Genomic DNA, 15207 nt, shown 5'->3' on the forward strand with positions numbered 1-15207 from the left:
TATGAGTTTGTTGTTTTTTTTTTTTTCAGTTTATAGTTTACACATTGTCCTGTGCTACTGTATAGTGATAAAGGGCCTCACAATATTATATAAAATATATATAATACTGAAGACATCCAAACTATGAATGGAATTATGTAGGAAAGAAAAATGTAGTTAATTTGAATGGTTTTCCAAGAAGGGTGGGGTGCATGTTGGCTGCTTTTCCTTTATTCTCCGGTGATCATATTATAATATAAAGTAAAAATGTATCTATAGGAGTTTAGGTTTTATTAAAGGTCTCCATTAAAAAAAAATATATATATATATTTTATATAGAGAGAGAGAGAGAGAGAGAGAGATTTTATATATATATATATATATATATATATATATATATTTATATATATATATATATATATATATATATATATATATATAATGTTTTTATATAACTTTTTACATATTAATTTCTTAAACAATTTAAAATAATATATTTGTATAACATATGCTCTGTGTGTGTGTGTGTGTGTGTGTGTGTGTGTGTGTGTGTGTGTGTTTATATATAAAATAAAAAATTGCTTCAGAAATTAATGTAATCCTACCTAGTTTAAAAAAAAAAAAAGTACTTAAAAGGTCTCCATGGAAACGCCCCTCGGAGACGGCAGCTGATTGGACGACGGGGCTCCAGTTGTTCGATTGGAAAAAAAAGGGATGATTAAATATAGTTTTATTTCTTCTAAAGAATAAGTTGTACGAGTTGCGTGTTTATATGTAAATATTTATGTATTATTAAAAAAAGAAGATGAAATTCTATGAACCTATGTGGAAACGTTTAGACTTGGTGACGTAAAAACGTCTCAGTTTCGAACCACGCCTATTTTTGTAAAAATCCACCAATCAGCGCACAGAACGCGTGACGTTCTGCTCGCGAGCTGTTATGCTAACAGCACAGCTTTAGTAGCCGTGGAGGAAGGAGTCGGTTCAGTCAGTTCTGTCGGTTCGGTTCGGATTAAAGACTGTAGATCGGTGAAGGTGTAAATAAAGCGTGTGTAGATATATTCACGGTTTATTTTGAAGCTTGTAGGTGAAGAATCATCTGCGGTTTAGTCATGGTGGCCCTCACAGTGTTTGCTCGGCAGCTCCAAAGGCACCTGGTGAAGCAGGTTCGGCTGCCGGTGTCACTGCGCTCGGTTCAGGTTCGCAGGTGTAACCTGTCCGCCTGCTCCAGCAGATTCGTCCTGTCTCAGAGTGAGTTCTTTATTCTTTCAGTAATGTGGACGTATTACTTTAATATGCACAGTGTGTTACTACTATATCATATAATTATTATACAGAAAAACTGTTTTGTTTTGGGTCAAATTCTGGTGAATTCAACATTTCCAGGATGTAAAAAATGACACATAGCAGTCGCGGGTTGCACGTTTTTCGAAATTATTTGGAAATTATATATAAAAGGTAAAAATACATAAAAAATAAAGTGACCCTGCCCATAACGTGAAGCATGGTGGTGGAAGCCCGACGTTGGAATATATATAAAAGCCGCGTGACGTTTTTTTCATCCGTCTGTGAATCCTAAGAAATGAGTTCTGGTGCGACATTTAAGGTGTTGTGCGATTATCGGCATAAATACGACCCTTCATGCTAAAAACGATCAGATCTTGGACGTTCTGGAACGTGTTTTTTTAGTGCACTATCTGAATGCTGCGATGTAAATAATGCGGAGTTCTTCTTGTGCCTCCTCTTAGTGTGATCTTCCCAGGGTGGCGATCCGATGCGTCAAAAACGGCACCGGATGACATCATCGACTGATATGTGTTTATCGCGTCGATCGCTCGCGTATACAGGACACGTGATATAAACACAGCAGGACAGACGAAATGGAGATTTTGTTTGCTGTATATTTCTATTGTTATCTTTTTCCTGGTCACACCTACATTTCTGTACAGTGAAATTCTTTCTTCGAGCACAGGGTCACAGGGTTAAGGGCCTTGTTTAAGGCCCGACAGTCACGGTTTGTCTTAATTGTGAAGGCGTTTCATTATTTTCAGCAGTTTTAACGTTGAGGCGTTAGAAATCGCACTTTAAAGCACATCAAAGCACATTGCTCGAGGCTTATCTGGAAATAAACACAGATACGGACGTCTATCTGGCGTACGGTGTTGTAACGAGCTCAGAATGGATCCCGTGCGCACTAAAAGTCCTCTAGCGTTCAGATAACGTGAGGAACAAATCACACTGCAAAACCTCTCATTATAACGTGAATCAGCTTTATAGAGTTTAATAATGAAGGTAAGTGATGTGTGTTGATCCCTGATGATGAAGACTGGAGCGACTGTGGTGAAGAAAAACTCCATTAGATGTTATGAGGAAGAAACCTTGAGAGGAACCAAACTCAAAAGGGATCCCATCCTCAAATTGAAAGTTCATTCGGTTCCAAATGAGGTTTCTCAATTAGGGGCTTAATAACTGCTAACTTGAGGGGTTTAGGGACGTGACCTAAAGATAGTGAGGAGTTAATAATATTCAGAATAGTGAGATCTTCCACTCCAACTCTAATGTAAAGCAGATTTTAATGGAGCTGCTTTGTGCACAGGGTCGTCGTCATGCTGGAACAGGTTTGGGTCTCCTAGTTCAAGTGAAGGAAACATTTTCTTCCTACTGCATCCAAAGACGTCAATCCAGTTGTGCACTTCTGATTTTATAGGAAAAGATTTTGGAAGAACCTCCTGCAGTAAAACTAGAAATACGTGAAATACCACTTTTTATTTATTTATTTTTGCATTTATTTATTTTTTTAATCAAAAAAAATGTGCAACTGGAAGCTTCTGTCAAAAAAACTCTTAACTGCAAACATACTTGTCAATAAAGTTCTTTCTGATCCTGATGCAGTTAGAAAAGTCAGTTGTCCAATACTTGTGGCTATCTAATATATCTGACGCTGTGCTCTATACTGACACCTGCTGGACAGTTATTGTTCTTACACACCCACATGTCTGCTGAGTGTACTGTATATCAGCTTTAATGGTCACCGTAATTTTATGTTTTTTATGTTTTTGTTTGTTTGCATATTAAAATGAGGTTTATTTGCAGATATTCTCTGTTGAAGTAAAAAATCTTGTTAGGGATGTTTTCCGGTCTGCGTACGTTGCGTTCATTCATTTTTTTAATTCGCAATGTGAAGAAAAAAAAAATGTAAAAAACTTCACTTATTTGTTCATATTCTCTATTAGTTTACTCACACAGCATAGTCATCATAATCTCACAATATCAAATATTATCATTGCCCTAAAGTGCACAATATTTCTACTCTAACATCCAATCTAACGTCCGATCTAACATTCAACCTAACGTCCAGTCTATCAGCCGATCTAACATTCGACCTAACATCTGGTCTGGCGTCTAATCTGACCTCCAAGATAACATCCGATCTAAAATCAGATCTAACATTCAACCTAACGTCCAGTCTATCAGCCGATCTAACATTCGACCTAACATCTGGTCTGGCGTCTAATCTGACCTCCAAGCAAACATCCGATCTAAAATCAGATCTAACATTCAACCTAACGTCCAGTCTATCAGCCGATCTAACATTTGACCTAACTTCTGGTCTAGCGTCTAATCTGACCTCCAAGCTAACATCCGATCTAATATCAGATCTAACATTCAACCTAACGTCCAGTCTATTAGTTGATCTAACATTTGACCTAACATCTGGTCTTGCGTCTAATCTGACCTCCAAGCTACCATCCGGTCTAACATCCGATCTAACATCCAATCTAACATTCAACCTAACGTCCAGTCTATCAGCCGATCTAACATTCGACCTAACATCTGGTCTAGCGTCTAATCTGACCTCCAAGCTAACGTCCGGTCTAACATCCGATCTAACATTCAACCTAACGTCCAGTCTATCAGCCGATCTAACATTCGACCTAACATCTGGTCTAGCGTCTAATCTGACCTCCAAGCTACCATCCGGTCTTACATCCGGTCTAACATCCGATCTAACATCCAATCTAACATTCAACCTAACGTCCAGTCTATCAGCCGATCTAACATTCGACCTAACATCTGGTCTAGCGTCTAATCTGACCTCCGATCTAAAATTGGACCTTCTTTATGGGAAATAGTCTCCAGTGTATTCCTGAACAAGAGTTTTGGATGATGGATTAGGTTTTGTGGACATGTGCTATTTGGAACTTAGGGACGGCTGGGGCTGAGCGTAAATCAACTCCTGGTGGATCCTGAAGTGTTTTGGAGGAATTAAAGCACCGACTGCTTCTCTAGTGACCTCATTTAGAAAAAATTTTTTCCTGCTCACATTCCTGTGGCTTATATTTAATACAGAGAAACGCCTTTAGAACTCTTAGTCACACACACACACACACACACACACAATCCCAAACCAGAGAGTCACGACTCAGGAGCCGGACTTCCAGCGTATTCCAGCGATTTTCTCTTTTCTTAAACTTTAGGCTTGTGTGGTCTCGTGGGAAAACTGCTGTTGCTTCTGCTGCCAAGAAAAGTTCTTTCACTGGAAACAAAACCTTCGTCAGATCGAGGTCCTGCTGCAAGGCCGGGTTTTTCTTTTCCTCTCCCCTCCTTCCCTCACCACATCGAGATGACGTGTCTTTCCCTTTAGCTTTACTCCACGGATCCTCAAAAAAGGGCTCTTTCTTTTCTGATTTCTCTCGCACGACGTTTCATCCGTAAAACAAAAACATGTGTCATAAAGCGTGCGAGGCGGCGGAGTTTATAAAAAAATGTAGGTGTTTTGTTTTAGATCTTTTTTTCTTTTCCCAGTGTTTATTGTTCCCTTTTTTTGTGGCATTGTTTTTTTTTAATTTGTTTATTAATTTATTTTTATTTTCACTTCAGTGCACCCAATGTGGCAGGAGCCTCTGGAGGTTCCAGGAGGAGAGCGCCAGTCTCCCATCGACATCAGCATCCGGAAAAGCGTCTTTGACCCGAACCTGAAGCCGCTGGTGACGCGATATGACCCCAGAACCTGCCAGCAGATCTGGAACAACGGATACTCCTTCCTCGTCGAGTACGACGACAGAACGGACAAGTCCAGTGAGAATGCTTAGATTCTTCAGATACAGTTATATAATCATGTTTTAGCTCCATGAATCATTCTGTCAATGTGTGTGTGTGTGTGTGTGTGTGTGTGTGTGTGTGTGTGTGTGTGATCCAGCACTGCATGGTGGTCCTCTGGAGGATCAGTTCAGGTTGTGTCAGTTTCATTTCCACTGGGGGGAGAATAACAACTGGGGCTCTGAACACACCGTGGACCGTCACCTTTACCCCGCTGAGGTAACAGCTGCCAAATCCTGGATTCTGATTGGTCAGAATTTGTTGGGTCCTTTACTGCAACAGCTTCTCTGATAGCAGTGCATTTTATTATTTATGCATTATCAGTTCCATAACTCGTTTACGCCACGTTTACGGCAGACACGTCCATCGTCCATACGCCGAGGTTTATAGGACGGAGTCTTCAGTGTCGGAGGGTTTGTTTAGAAGTGTGAGTGAGAGTCTGGTGATTTGTAGATCCGAGAGCAGATGTACTTACAGCAAAGTTCTTTACAAAGTGGAACGTTCATCTCCATCAAGGGCACATTCAATCCTGTGAAAAGTCCTGACATGTTCTCGCAGGTATAAACACACAGGCGTTCCCTCGCCAGCCTCTTGTTTTTTGTGTCCTCCACAGGACTGAGGCATCTACATCTACATCTACTCAAAACCCGATCAATTTACAAACCGGGTTTTCGTTTACACGAATCACGAAAATTTCGAAACGTGCTTTTTGTCGTCTAGACGAATCCTGATAAATGTAGAAACGTGTATTTTGTCTACACAAATCACTATAAATGTAGAAACGTGGTTTTGTCTAGACCAGGGGTCGGCAACCCGCGGCTCCGGAGCCGCATGCGGCTCTTTCATCCCCCTTCTGCGGCTCCCTGTGGCTTTGGAAAAATAAATAATGAGTGTTTAATTAAAATGTATTTTATTTTAGTTTGTTAGTTTTTAGAATGTAATTCTAAATTTGAAGATTTTGGTGATCTTGTAAAATCCAAATAAAACGTGTTAAAGTTTTTTGTCGCTCTTCATATGCGTCACATCCGCTAATGTGCGACACCCACCGGCACGCGACTTCTTAAACTTTGGTTGATGGCACAGGACGGCATTTTTGGTTTGCTGCCGGTGGATAATTTATGTTCGGCGTTCTTTTCATAAATACAAGAAGGACTCAAATAGACACTGAGTATTTTACTTGAAAGTAACCTTCAACCCAATGTCAAAATTCAAAGTTCAAAAATGTTTTGTTGCATGCGGAAATGTAATTTAATTCTCTCTGCAGTTCATTGATTTCATAAATGCAACACATTATGGTTTGATTATACATGGCATAAAAGCAAAAAAAACGTTACATGTAGTGTTATTTCAATTTAAATGTCAAAAGGGTTTTGTGGCTCCCAGTGTTTTCTTTTCTGTGGGAAACAGGTCCAAATGGCTCTTTGTGTGGTGAAGGTTGCCGACCCCTGGTCTAGAGGAATCACGATAAATGTAGAAATGTGGTTTTCGTCTACACAAATCCCGATAAATGTAGAAACGTGGTTTTTGTTTACACAAATCCTGATAAATGTAGAAACGTGGTTTTTGTCTAGACGAATCCCGATAAATGCAGAAACGTGTTTTTTGTCTAGACGAATCCTGATAAATGTAGAAACGTGATTTTCGTCTAGACGAATCACAATAAATGTAGAAACGTGGTTTTCGTCTACACAAATCCCGATAAATGTAGAAACGTGGTTTTTGTCTAGACGAATCCCGATAAATGTAGAAACTTGGTTTTTGTCTAGACTAATCCCGATAAATGTAGAAACGTGGTTTCCGTCTAATTAAACGCTCTGCATCCACATTTTTGTATTCAGTAATTTCCCAAAAATTGCTCATCCACACTAAAACCTCTGAAAACGTTTGCGCTGCTGTACTGCACACGAGCAAAACGTAAGTCTTTGACCCTCGTCTTTTCCGCTCGCTGTTTATTTACTTCCCTGATCTTTGAAGCAGTGACTAAAAACGATGCATCGTTTCTCAAAAGCCTCCCGTTTTTTTACACACAGTCCACGCTGTGACGCCAAAACGCCGCTTTCATATGTTTCCACTTTGGAGAGCGTTTTTTAAAAACCTATGTTTTCGTCGTAAATAAAGTACAAATATGCAGTTTCAAACGAAAACCTATTAGTGTGGACATGGCCTTAGTTAGAGCTCGTAATGAAGCACCGACACTGGAGGCTCCTTCCATAAAATGCTAAATAAACATCAGCAAGTTTTTCATCAACGTCTGTGGATGTGAATGAGCTGTTACTTTAGAAACAATGCTGCATTAATATAAACCTTGTGTGTGAAATATCACAATAATATCGTAGAATCGATTATCGGTGCATGCCTGCTGTATGATCTATTTTTATGCGTTACTAAGAATAATTTATAGATCTTTCCTAGATTATAAGTGTGTGTGTGTGTGTGCGTGCGTGCGCACGTGTGTGTGTGTGTGTGTGATAACTGGGCTTACACTGATACACTGGGTGCTTAGTGTCTTTTTGTCTTTGACCTGATTCTCTCCGTTGTCCTATTTTACTCAGTTTTTTTACTCAGTCTTTTATTTCCCTGTCCAGTACATGGTTTGTGTGTAAAGGTATTGTGTTTAGCCTGAGGTGTGGTGTTACAGGAACAACTGAAGAAAAAAAATATCGGGCCCAATGGTGAGCTTCACCCTATATGTCTGTAGTTTGCTCGTTTTAGTTAAGACAAAAACGATAATATATAGTGAGTATGAGTCTAATTTATGGTTATGCAAACTGCAGAAGGTGTGTGTGTGTGTGTGTGTGTGTGTGTGTGTGTGTGTGTGTGTGTGTACAGGTATTCTAAATAGACAGACTATGAATTTGTTTTATAATAAGCTTCACTTTCCTGGGAAGATGTTCCAGTAGAATTTGAAGTGTGTTTGTGGAGATATATGGTCATTCTGACACAAGAGCAGTCAGTGAGGTGAGGAGGTTCCTGGGGTGCAATCAATGTTTATACTCATCCCAAAGGTGTTCAATAGGGTTGGAGCTCTACAGCTGGAGATTTTCCACTCCAACCCATGTAAAGCAGATCTTCATGGAGCTGGTTTTGTGCACTGGAACAGTAAAATTTCATGCTACAGCATCTAAAGGCCTCCAAAACAATCGTGAGCCTCTAACTGTTTTGAGGAAGAACCACATATGGCTAGAAAAGTCGCAACACTTTTATCCATATAGTGAACGTTCTTTATTAATGATTGTAACAAACACAAAAAACAGCAGACTGTTTGTTTCTCTTCATTTTTGGTAGAAAGGTTCAGGCTGGACGTGTGCAACAGGACTGGGACGAGAAGAAACAAGTTTGCATGGGGTTTTTACTTTCATGTAGAACGTGTAAGGGCAGGTCATGGACCTTAAATCGAGCCCTCAGCTTTGGGAAAACCCAGACTTGTTTTTGTCTGAGTTTTTATTAACAGTGGTGTGCATGCATTTCTAAATTCATTCCAAATAGGTTTCATGATATTTTATTGTTCTTCAACTTGTTCAACACGTTCTACTGCATTCTAATCACTTCTCTTTCATATTCACTCACAGCCGATCTCTCTCTCTCTCTCTCTCTCTCTCTCTCTCTCTCTCTCTCTCTCTCTCTCTCTCTCTCTCTCTCTCTCTCTCTCTCTCTCTCTCTCTCTCTCTCTCTCTCTCTCTCTCTCTCTCTCTCTCTCTCTCTCCCCCTCTCTCTTTCTGTCTCTCTCTCTCTCTCTCTCTCTCTCTCTCTCTCCTCCATTCTTCTATCGCACACTTCCTCTTTAATTCCGAATATGAAACAGACGTGTTACGTTACATAGTGACGTGTTACGAAACTAAGAGAAAGACTTGAGATGAGAGAGAGAGAGAGAGAGAGAGAGAGAAAGAGAAATTCCATGCTGCATTGTTTGTGTTTGTGTTTATAAAACTCGTCCTGCTCTCCTGCAGCTCCATTTGGTCCACTGGAATTCAGATAAATACTCTTTGTTCGAGGAGGCCGTCATGGAGGATAATGGACTGGCTGTTATCGGGGTCTTCATGAAGGTACAGTGGGTAATTTGTGTATACACAAAAATGAGTACACCCCTTACACTTCTGCAACCATTTTAGTAGAATCTCAAGGGGCATTTTTTTGTGTGTGTGTGTGTGTGTGTGTGTGTACACACAGTGTATCAGTATATATATTTATATATAAATACAGTGTAGTATCTTTATACATACTACAGAAGGTTTCGCTGTTTTGAGGAGACACATGCATGATCCTTTTGTTTCTACGCAACAAACTCGATGATGTAATAGTATGAAGATTTTAAGTATTTAAATGTCCAAACGTTCTACTTCATTTTCAGTGAAAAATAATCCATTAGCATGAAGAACAGCTTTACACACGCTCAGCATCCTCACACTTCGTTTCTCCAAACATTCAGCTGAAACACTTTGCTGTGCCTCATGTAAAACCCAACAAAAATGTTCTTCACTAGATGGAGATTTGTTTCGTTCCAATGAGACGCAGTCCAGACAGAACTGCACGGTGTTGAGGTGTGGAATTGGGAGACGTGTTGGTTCACGATTCATTACACTTTCTGGAATGTCCTCTGCTCCAAAACAACCCCAAACCATTAAACTTCCACCTCCATATGTCCGTGTGTGAGTGTGGGGGTGAGGGAGTCTAATCACATCTTCTCTCCTGTTCACACAAGTTCTTCTGTTAGAGACAAAAACGTCCCATTTGGACTCCACAGAACCACACTGTCAAGTTTTTGTGTGTTTTTGACTATGAACCAAAAGGAACATGCATGTATCTGTATATAGATGTGTGTGTATTAATGCATTTTGAGACAAAATGTCAGAAACAGTCGATGATGATATTATTATTATTATTATTATTATTATTATTATTATTATTATTATTATTTGTCACTACTGTACAACTTTATTCACCATGATCCAGTTTCCTTTAAATTCCTATAACAATGGTTCACTGGTCAGGTGGGGAAGAGACACGAGGGTCTACAGAAGCTGGTGGACGCTCTACCTGCTGTCAGACACAAGGTGGGTACCTCTGATTTACAACCTGCTTAATGAAGGTGGAGGATCAATTACAGGCTTCTGCATCTGTGTCAACTTGTTTTATTCCATAACGCTCTCTCTCACGCTCTCTCTCTCTCTCACAATCTCTCTCTCTCTCTCTCTCTCTCTCTCTCTCTCTCTCTCTCTCTCTCTCTCTCTCTCTCTCTCTTTCTCTCTCTCTTTCTCTCTCTCTCTCTCTCTTTCTTTCTATGTCTCTCTTTCTCTCTCTCTCTTTTTCTCTCTCTCTCTCTGTCTCGCTTGCTTGCTCGCTCGCTCGCTCTCTCTCTCTCTTTCTTTCTCCCTCTCTCCCTCTCTCTTTCTTTCTCTGTCTCTGTCTCTCTCTCTCTCCACACAGGACAGTGTAGTGGAATTCACAAAATTTGATCCGTCCTGCCTCCTGCCTCAGAACACAAACGAGTATTGGACGTACGCCGGGTCTCTAACCACGCCCCCTCTGACCGAGGCGGTCACCTGGATCATCATGAAGCAGCCTATTGAAGTGAGCCACGATCAGGTACGAGCAGAGACTTGGACAACGCTTGGGTTCTCTACAGGCTGAGCGCTAAATATAAACACCATCATTTAAATGTTGTATTTATATCCAGAAATGACCGGGTTTAGAATAAATACAGCTTTTGTGTAACGATTGCTAGTTGTCACGTGTGTGTGTGTGTGTGTGTGTGTGTGTGTGTGTGTGTGTGTGTGTGTGTGTGTGTGTGTGTGTGTGCGCGCAAACATTGACACAAAGTCGCACTCGTAAAAAAAAATTTTTCCATCTTTTTCCGGAAATCGCAATGGGTTCAGAGCATTAAACATACAACACCTGTAACCATGGTAACATCTAGTTTCATACAGAGTGAGACAACTTTTGTAGACATCTACTGACTTTACTGAGCTCCATGGAGGAGTTTTGCATGTGGTGGAACCTGTATGATTTTAATAAATGAGTCGAAGCAACTGGAGAAGGAAAACAGAACCAGAAGTTCACTCCAACAGCTTCATCATTAAATGTCATCTACTGTCACTAATTTATCTCTGTGTGATTTAAGGCAGTGAGGAAGTGCAGGAGAGCGTAAGAAGAAAGAAGATTAGGATCAGCAGAGTGATGAGAAAAGTAGGCAGGAGAACAAGGAGATGCAGCAGCAGGTAAAGAGGGATGTGGTGAAAGACAAGGAAAAGGCATATGAGGAGCTGTAGGAGAAGTTGGACACTGAGGAAGGAGAAAAGGATTTGTAGCGATTGTCCAGGCAGAGGAACCGAGCTGGGAAGGATGTGCTACAAGTTAGAGCAATAAAGGATGGAGATGGAAATGTGTTGACTAGTGAGGAGAGTGTGAGGAAAAGATGGAGGAAGTATTTTGAGCAGCTGATGAACGAGGAAAAAGAGAGAGAGAAGGTGAGGGAGGTGTGATTGTACATGTGCAGAGGAGGGACATGGGGTATATCAGTAGGAGAATGCTGAGGATGGAGACACCAGGAAGGAGGAAAAGAAAAAGACTAAGGAGGAGGTTTATGGATGTGGTGAGTGAAGACATGCAGGTAGTTGGTGTGAAAGAGGAAGATGTAGAGGACAGGGGGGATGGAGACCGATGATCCGCTGTGGCGCCCCCTAATGGAGAAGCCAAAAGAAGTGTGATTTGCAGCAGCAGAATTGTAGATGAAATGAGAAATAAATATTCCTCTCTCTCTCTCTCCCCCTCTCGCTCTCCTCCCCTCTCTCTTCTCTAGCTGGCTGTGTTCAGGAGTTTGCTGTTCACCTCAGCAGAAGAAGAGGTCCAGAAGAGCATGGTGAACAACTTCCGGGTCCAGCAGTCTCTAAAGGACCGAACAGTTCGCTCGTCCTTTAACCCTTTCCTCCACAACGCTGTTACCAACGACCCCTAAAACCTTCTGTCTTCATTTCACTCTTGAAACCAGGAACCAGAGTCGAGTCCAAAAAGTCTGAGTCCACCAACAAAATACAGAAATACAAGTTTATCGAATCAGAGTCTGTTCAGATGAACGTTTTCTTTTTTAAGGTTAGTGATGGACTTTTGTACTCGACTCTTTATTGTGCCACTCAAAACCGTTTCTGTTTAAAGGATCAAAGTATTTTGGTGGTGGGTTTATTCAACCCCAGAAGGCGTGCCTTATTGTAGCTCAGCAGAAATATTACAGAAACCCCCACACACACCCCCCACGTGAATTTAACTTCCTGTTTTGTTGATGTTTCGCAGCAGAAATCAAGTGTAATATTGTTAGCGTGTAAGAAAAGCTTCAGGAGTATTTTATTTGATGTAAATAATGACTGCTTAATCATTTAAGTCTTTTCTAAGACAACGGCTCAATTTCATCGATTTCCTCCGTTGTTCTTCATCGCCGTAGCGACCCACGGTGTATCAGATGCTCCTGATACTCTGAGATCATCTCATAATGCGGATTGTGTTTTCAGTCTCTGTAGTCGTCCCTGTGTTACGTCCCGTCAGGATCTGATGGAGGTGTGGTGAGGAGGCCTGGGGTTAGTTGCAGTCTCTTATTGATTTATGGTGTTTTTTTTTTTTTTTTGGTTTTCTGCTCCCTGTATGTCTTTATACAAATAATATACGCTGTAAATGTATAGTTTAGGAGCTTTAAATGTACATAATGATCACACGTTGTAGTCGTAACTCTTTTTAACTACAGTTACTGGTTCTTTTTTTTTTTTCCGGAGTTTGGAAACAAGCTCAGAAAACCACAGTGCCTTCAGGATTACGCTCCAACACTGTCGTTGTCTCACTGCCCAATTTATGTCCCTCATTCTTGTTAAAGAGCGAAGGACAGATCAGCGAGAGTGAGAGAGAGGGGTTTTACTGGATTGGTTTGTATTTGATTGGTTTGTGATATCATAAACAGGCCAGTAGAGGGCGCCAGAGCTACAGGAGAGCAATGCAGGTCCTGTCTATTCAGATTCCAGTACTGACCTTTTTTTTTTTTTTTTTTTTTTTTTTTCTTCCCACAAAAATATGACACACCAACTAAATTCATAGGGTTTGGGGGGAAAAATCCCCCAAATGTACTAGATGTTCAAAAGTATTGGCACCCTGACCTTTTTACTTTCTTAAGCACAAACACTGGGGTTGGCAGGAAAATCACCAAGCTGTGCTAACATCTCTCATCTAACAAAAGTGATAGGCTCGAAGCACCTCGTGTTACTGTTTTGTTTTCATCAGCTCTGAATTATTTCAAGTATGTTTTCCTTGCAGAGGGTGTTGATGACCCTGTTGCATTGTATTTGGAAACCCTTTAGAAGATTTATTGTTCTCCGGAATGCATCCTGGTGGAACTTGGTGATGATGATGAGGTGGTCTGTTGTCTCTGAAGCTTTGGATTTGAGACAATTCGAGTGCTCGTGTTTCAGTGCAGAAGTAATCAGGTAGCGACGGATACATCTCGTAATTTTCAATGTTCAGTGCCACAAAACTCGTTCATCAATCCGATTCAGTTCTTGTTCATGGTGCACAGTAAGCGCCACTTCAACGAGTTCTCTGAGGTCTGAGGACTCGCTTCATTCCTTCAACCAAACCCAGTCGAAGTATTTCTAATCCGCACTGGAATCTGGATCTACAGGACCTGAGGTGGCAGGGGGAAAAAAAAAGATCACAAACACAAGTGAGAGACTTCCATCCTGTAAAATGAGGAGACGAGTGTGAGAATTCTGGGAAGGGCGGGAATCAGGCTACAAAGAAGTCACGCTCAGAGGAACACCCTGATCTCTGATCAGTTTTTTTTTTCTTTTACTGACCAGTCTCGCACTAATCAGGAGTGAAGGCTCTGATGGTGCGTCGGCTCTCGCGCTCCGAGTCGCCTTTGTTCCTCTCTGGACGCCATCCTGCTTATTGCCTAAATAACAGTACAAACCCTTTCCTCTGTGGTGGCCCCAAGCTGAAAAGGCCAGCTGGTCTTCTGTGTGTGTGTGTGTGTGTGTGTGTGTGTGTGTGTGTGTGTGTGTGTGTGTGTGTGTGTGTCGGTTTCAGCCTCGCTAGCCAGATTAGGAAGGCGGGCCGACTGCACAACACACCACCTGTCCTACAGCGATAGAAAGTATATTTCTTGCCTTCACACCATCATTTTATATTTCATTTTATTAAATGTTTTTTCTTATTAACCCTAAGGTATCATTTTAAAGCTTGAGCGGTTGCCAGGTTGAAAATTATTCCCCCTTTCCGTTTCTGACCTACATTACTTTTTGTAATTGCGAACCATCGACGTATAGAAAAGGCGATACAATCTGGCAACCCGGTGTAGGTTTCTGTCTTCTGCTCCTTATTCTTCTTATTCCTTTTTTAAAATCTCGACTGTTCTGCTGTACGTGGAACAAAACCGAGGTGTTTTAAAGAGCAGATTTTTCTTCATATCGGTGGTTAAAGTTTTTGCCGTTCATGTTTTATGCACCAACAGGGATCAGATCCGTGCCGAAATCATGATCTTTTTATTTTCAAATCCGATTTTAATGTGTGTGTTTGTAATCGATTTAGTGAAATGTGGGAGATGTTCACTTATTTAATGCACGAGACAAAAGTTTGTCTTAATGTTCTGTTTGAAAATGTATGTTTTTCTCAATCATATTCTTATTGGTCGTTGACCCTTTTGGCCAACCAATCAGATTACACTTATACAATTCTGACCGTACGAATTTAACATGTTTTGAGTTAGCAATAAAGAGATCCGAGTTTCTTCGGATCTGACCTTTCAAAACGTTTCCCGCTCGCTCTAGGACGTCGGCGTGACGTGAACACGTGCGTCCTGTTCAATTGCCTTTGACTGATACTTTTTTCTGCCACTTTTGTTTTTGTTTTGAAAAGAATCACGCACAATGTTTGTTTTTCTTCTCCTCCTGTAATCGCTCGTGTTCACGTTAGAGTAGTGTTTAACTCTTCCAGGGTTGTTCTTTATCTCTGTTCTTGAGTGAGTTTAAATTTTTCTTCTAAAACACATGCAAAAAGCACCTTTTTTCCCAGCATGCTCTGTTGTAGCAGGTGCTGCCCGGGTGCGATCCAGCTGCACTGGGTCTCTCTGTAAGACAAATATACAAATATACACAC

General features: G+C 40.9%; 1 protein-coding gene across 2 annotated transcripts; it reads left to right on the top strand.

Annotated features, from left to right (window-relative positions):
- Positions 1 to 906: 906 nt before the first annotated feature.
- Positions 907 to 13120, top strand: ca5a (carbonic anhydrase Va). Of its 2 annotated transcripts, none has more exons than XM_046849634.1 (7): positions 907 to 1230; positions 4861 to 5058; positions 5180 to 5298; positions 9027 to 9122; positions 10068 to 10130; positions 10504 to 10662; positions 11876 to 13120. In XM_046849634.1, the coding sequence occupies exons 1-7, from the start codon at positions 1092 to 1094 to the stop codon at positions 12029 to 12031; spliced, it is 930 nt and encodes a 309-aa protein (XP_046705590.1). In that variant the 5' UTR covers positions 907 to 1091; the 3' UTR covers positions 12032 to 13120. The 2 variants fall into 2 exon arrangements, with proteins under 2 accessions (XP_046705590.1, XP_046705591.1); XM_046849635.1 differs by lacking the exon at positions 907 to 1230 and adding an exon at positions 4557 to 4747.
- Positions 13121 to 15207: the final 2087 nt, after the last annotated feature.

Source organism: Silurus meridionalis, chromosome 5 (assembly GCF_014805685.1).
Source record: "Silurus meridionalis isolate SWU-2019-XX chromosome 5, ASM1480568v1, whole genome shotgun sequence".
Taxonomy (NCBI): Eukaryota; Metazoa; Chordata; class Actinopteri; order Siluriformes; family Siluridae; genus Silurus; species Silurus meridionalis.

Bases quoted from the DNA above. Each gene is read 5' to 3' on its own strand.
- ca5a (XM_046849634.1), top strand. From the start codon at position 1,092: ATGGTGGCCCTCACAGTGTTTGCTCGGCAGCTCCAAAGGCACCTGGTG. The intron at 5,059-5,179 runs GTGAGAATGCTT...TGTGTGATCCAG, and splicing joins CGACAGAACGGACAAGTCCA to CACTGCATGGTGGTCCTCTG. The intron at 5,299-9,026 runs GTAACAGCTGCC...GCTCTCCTGCAG, and splicing joins GTCACCTTTACCCCGCTGAG to CTCCATTTGGTCCACTGGAA.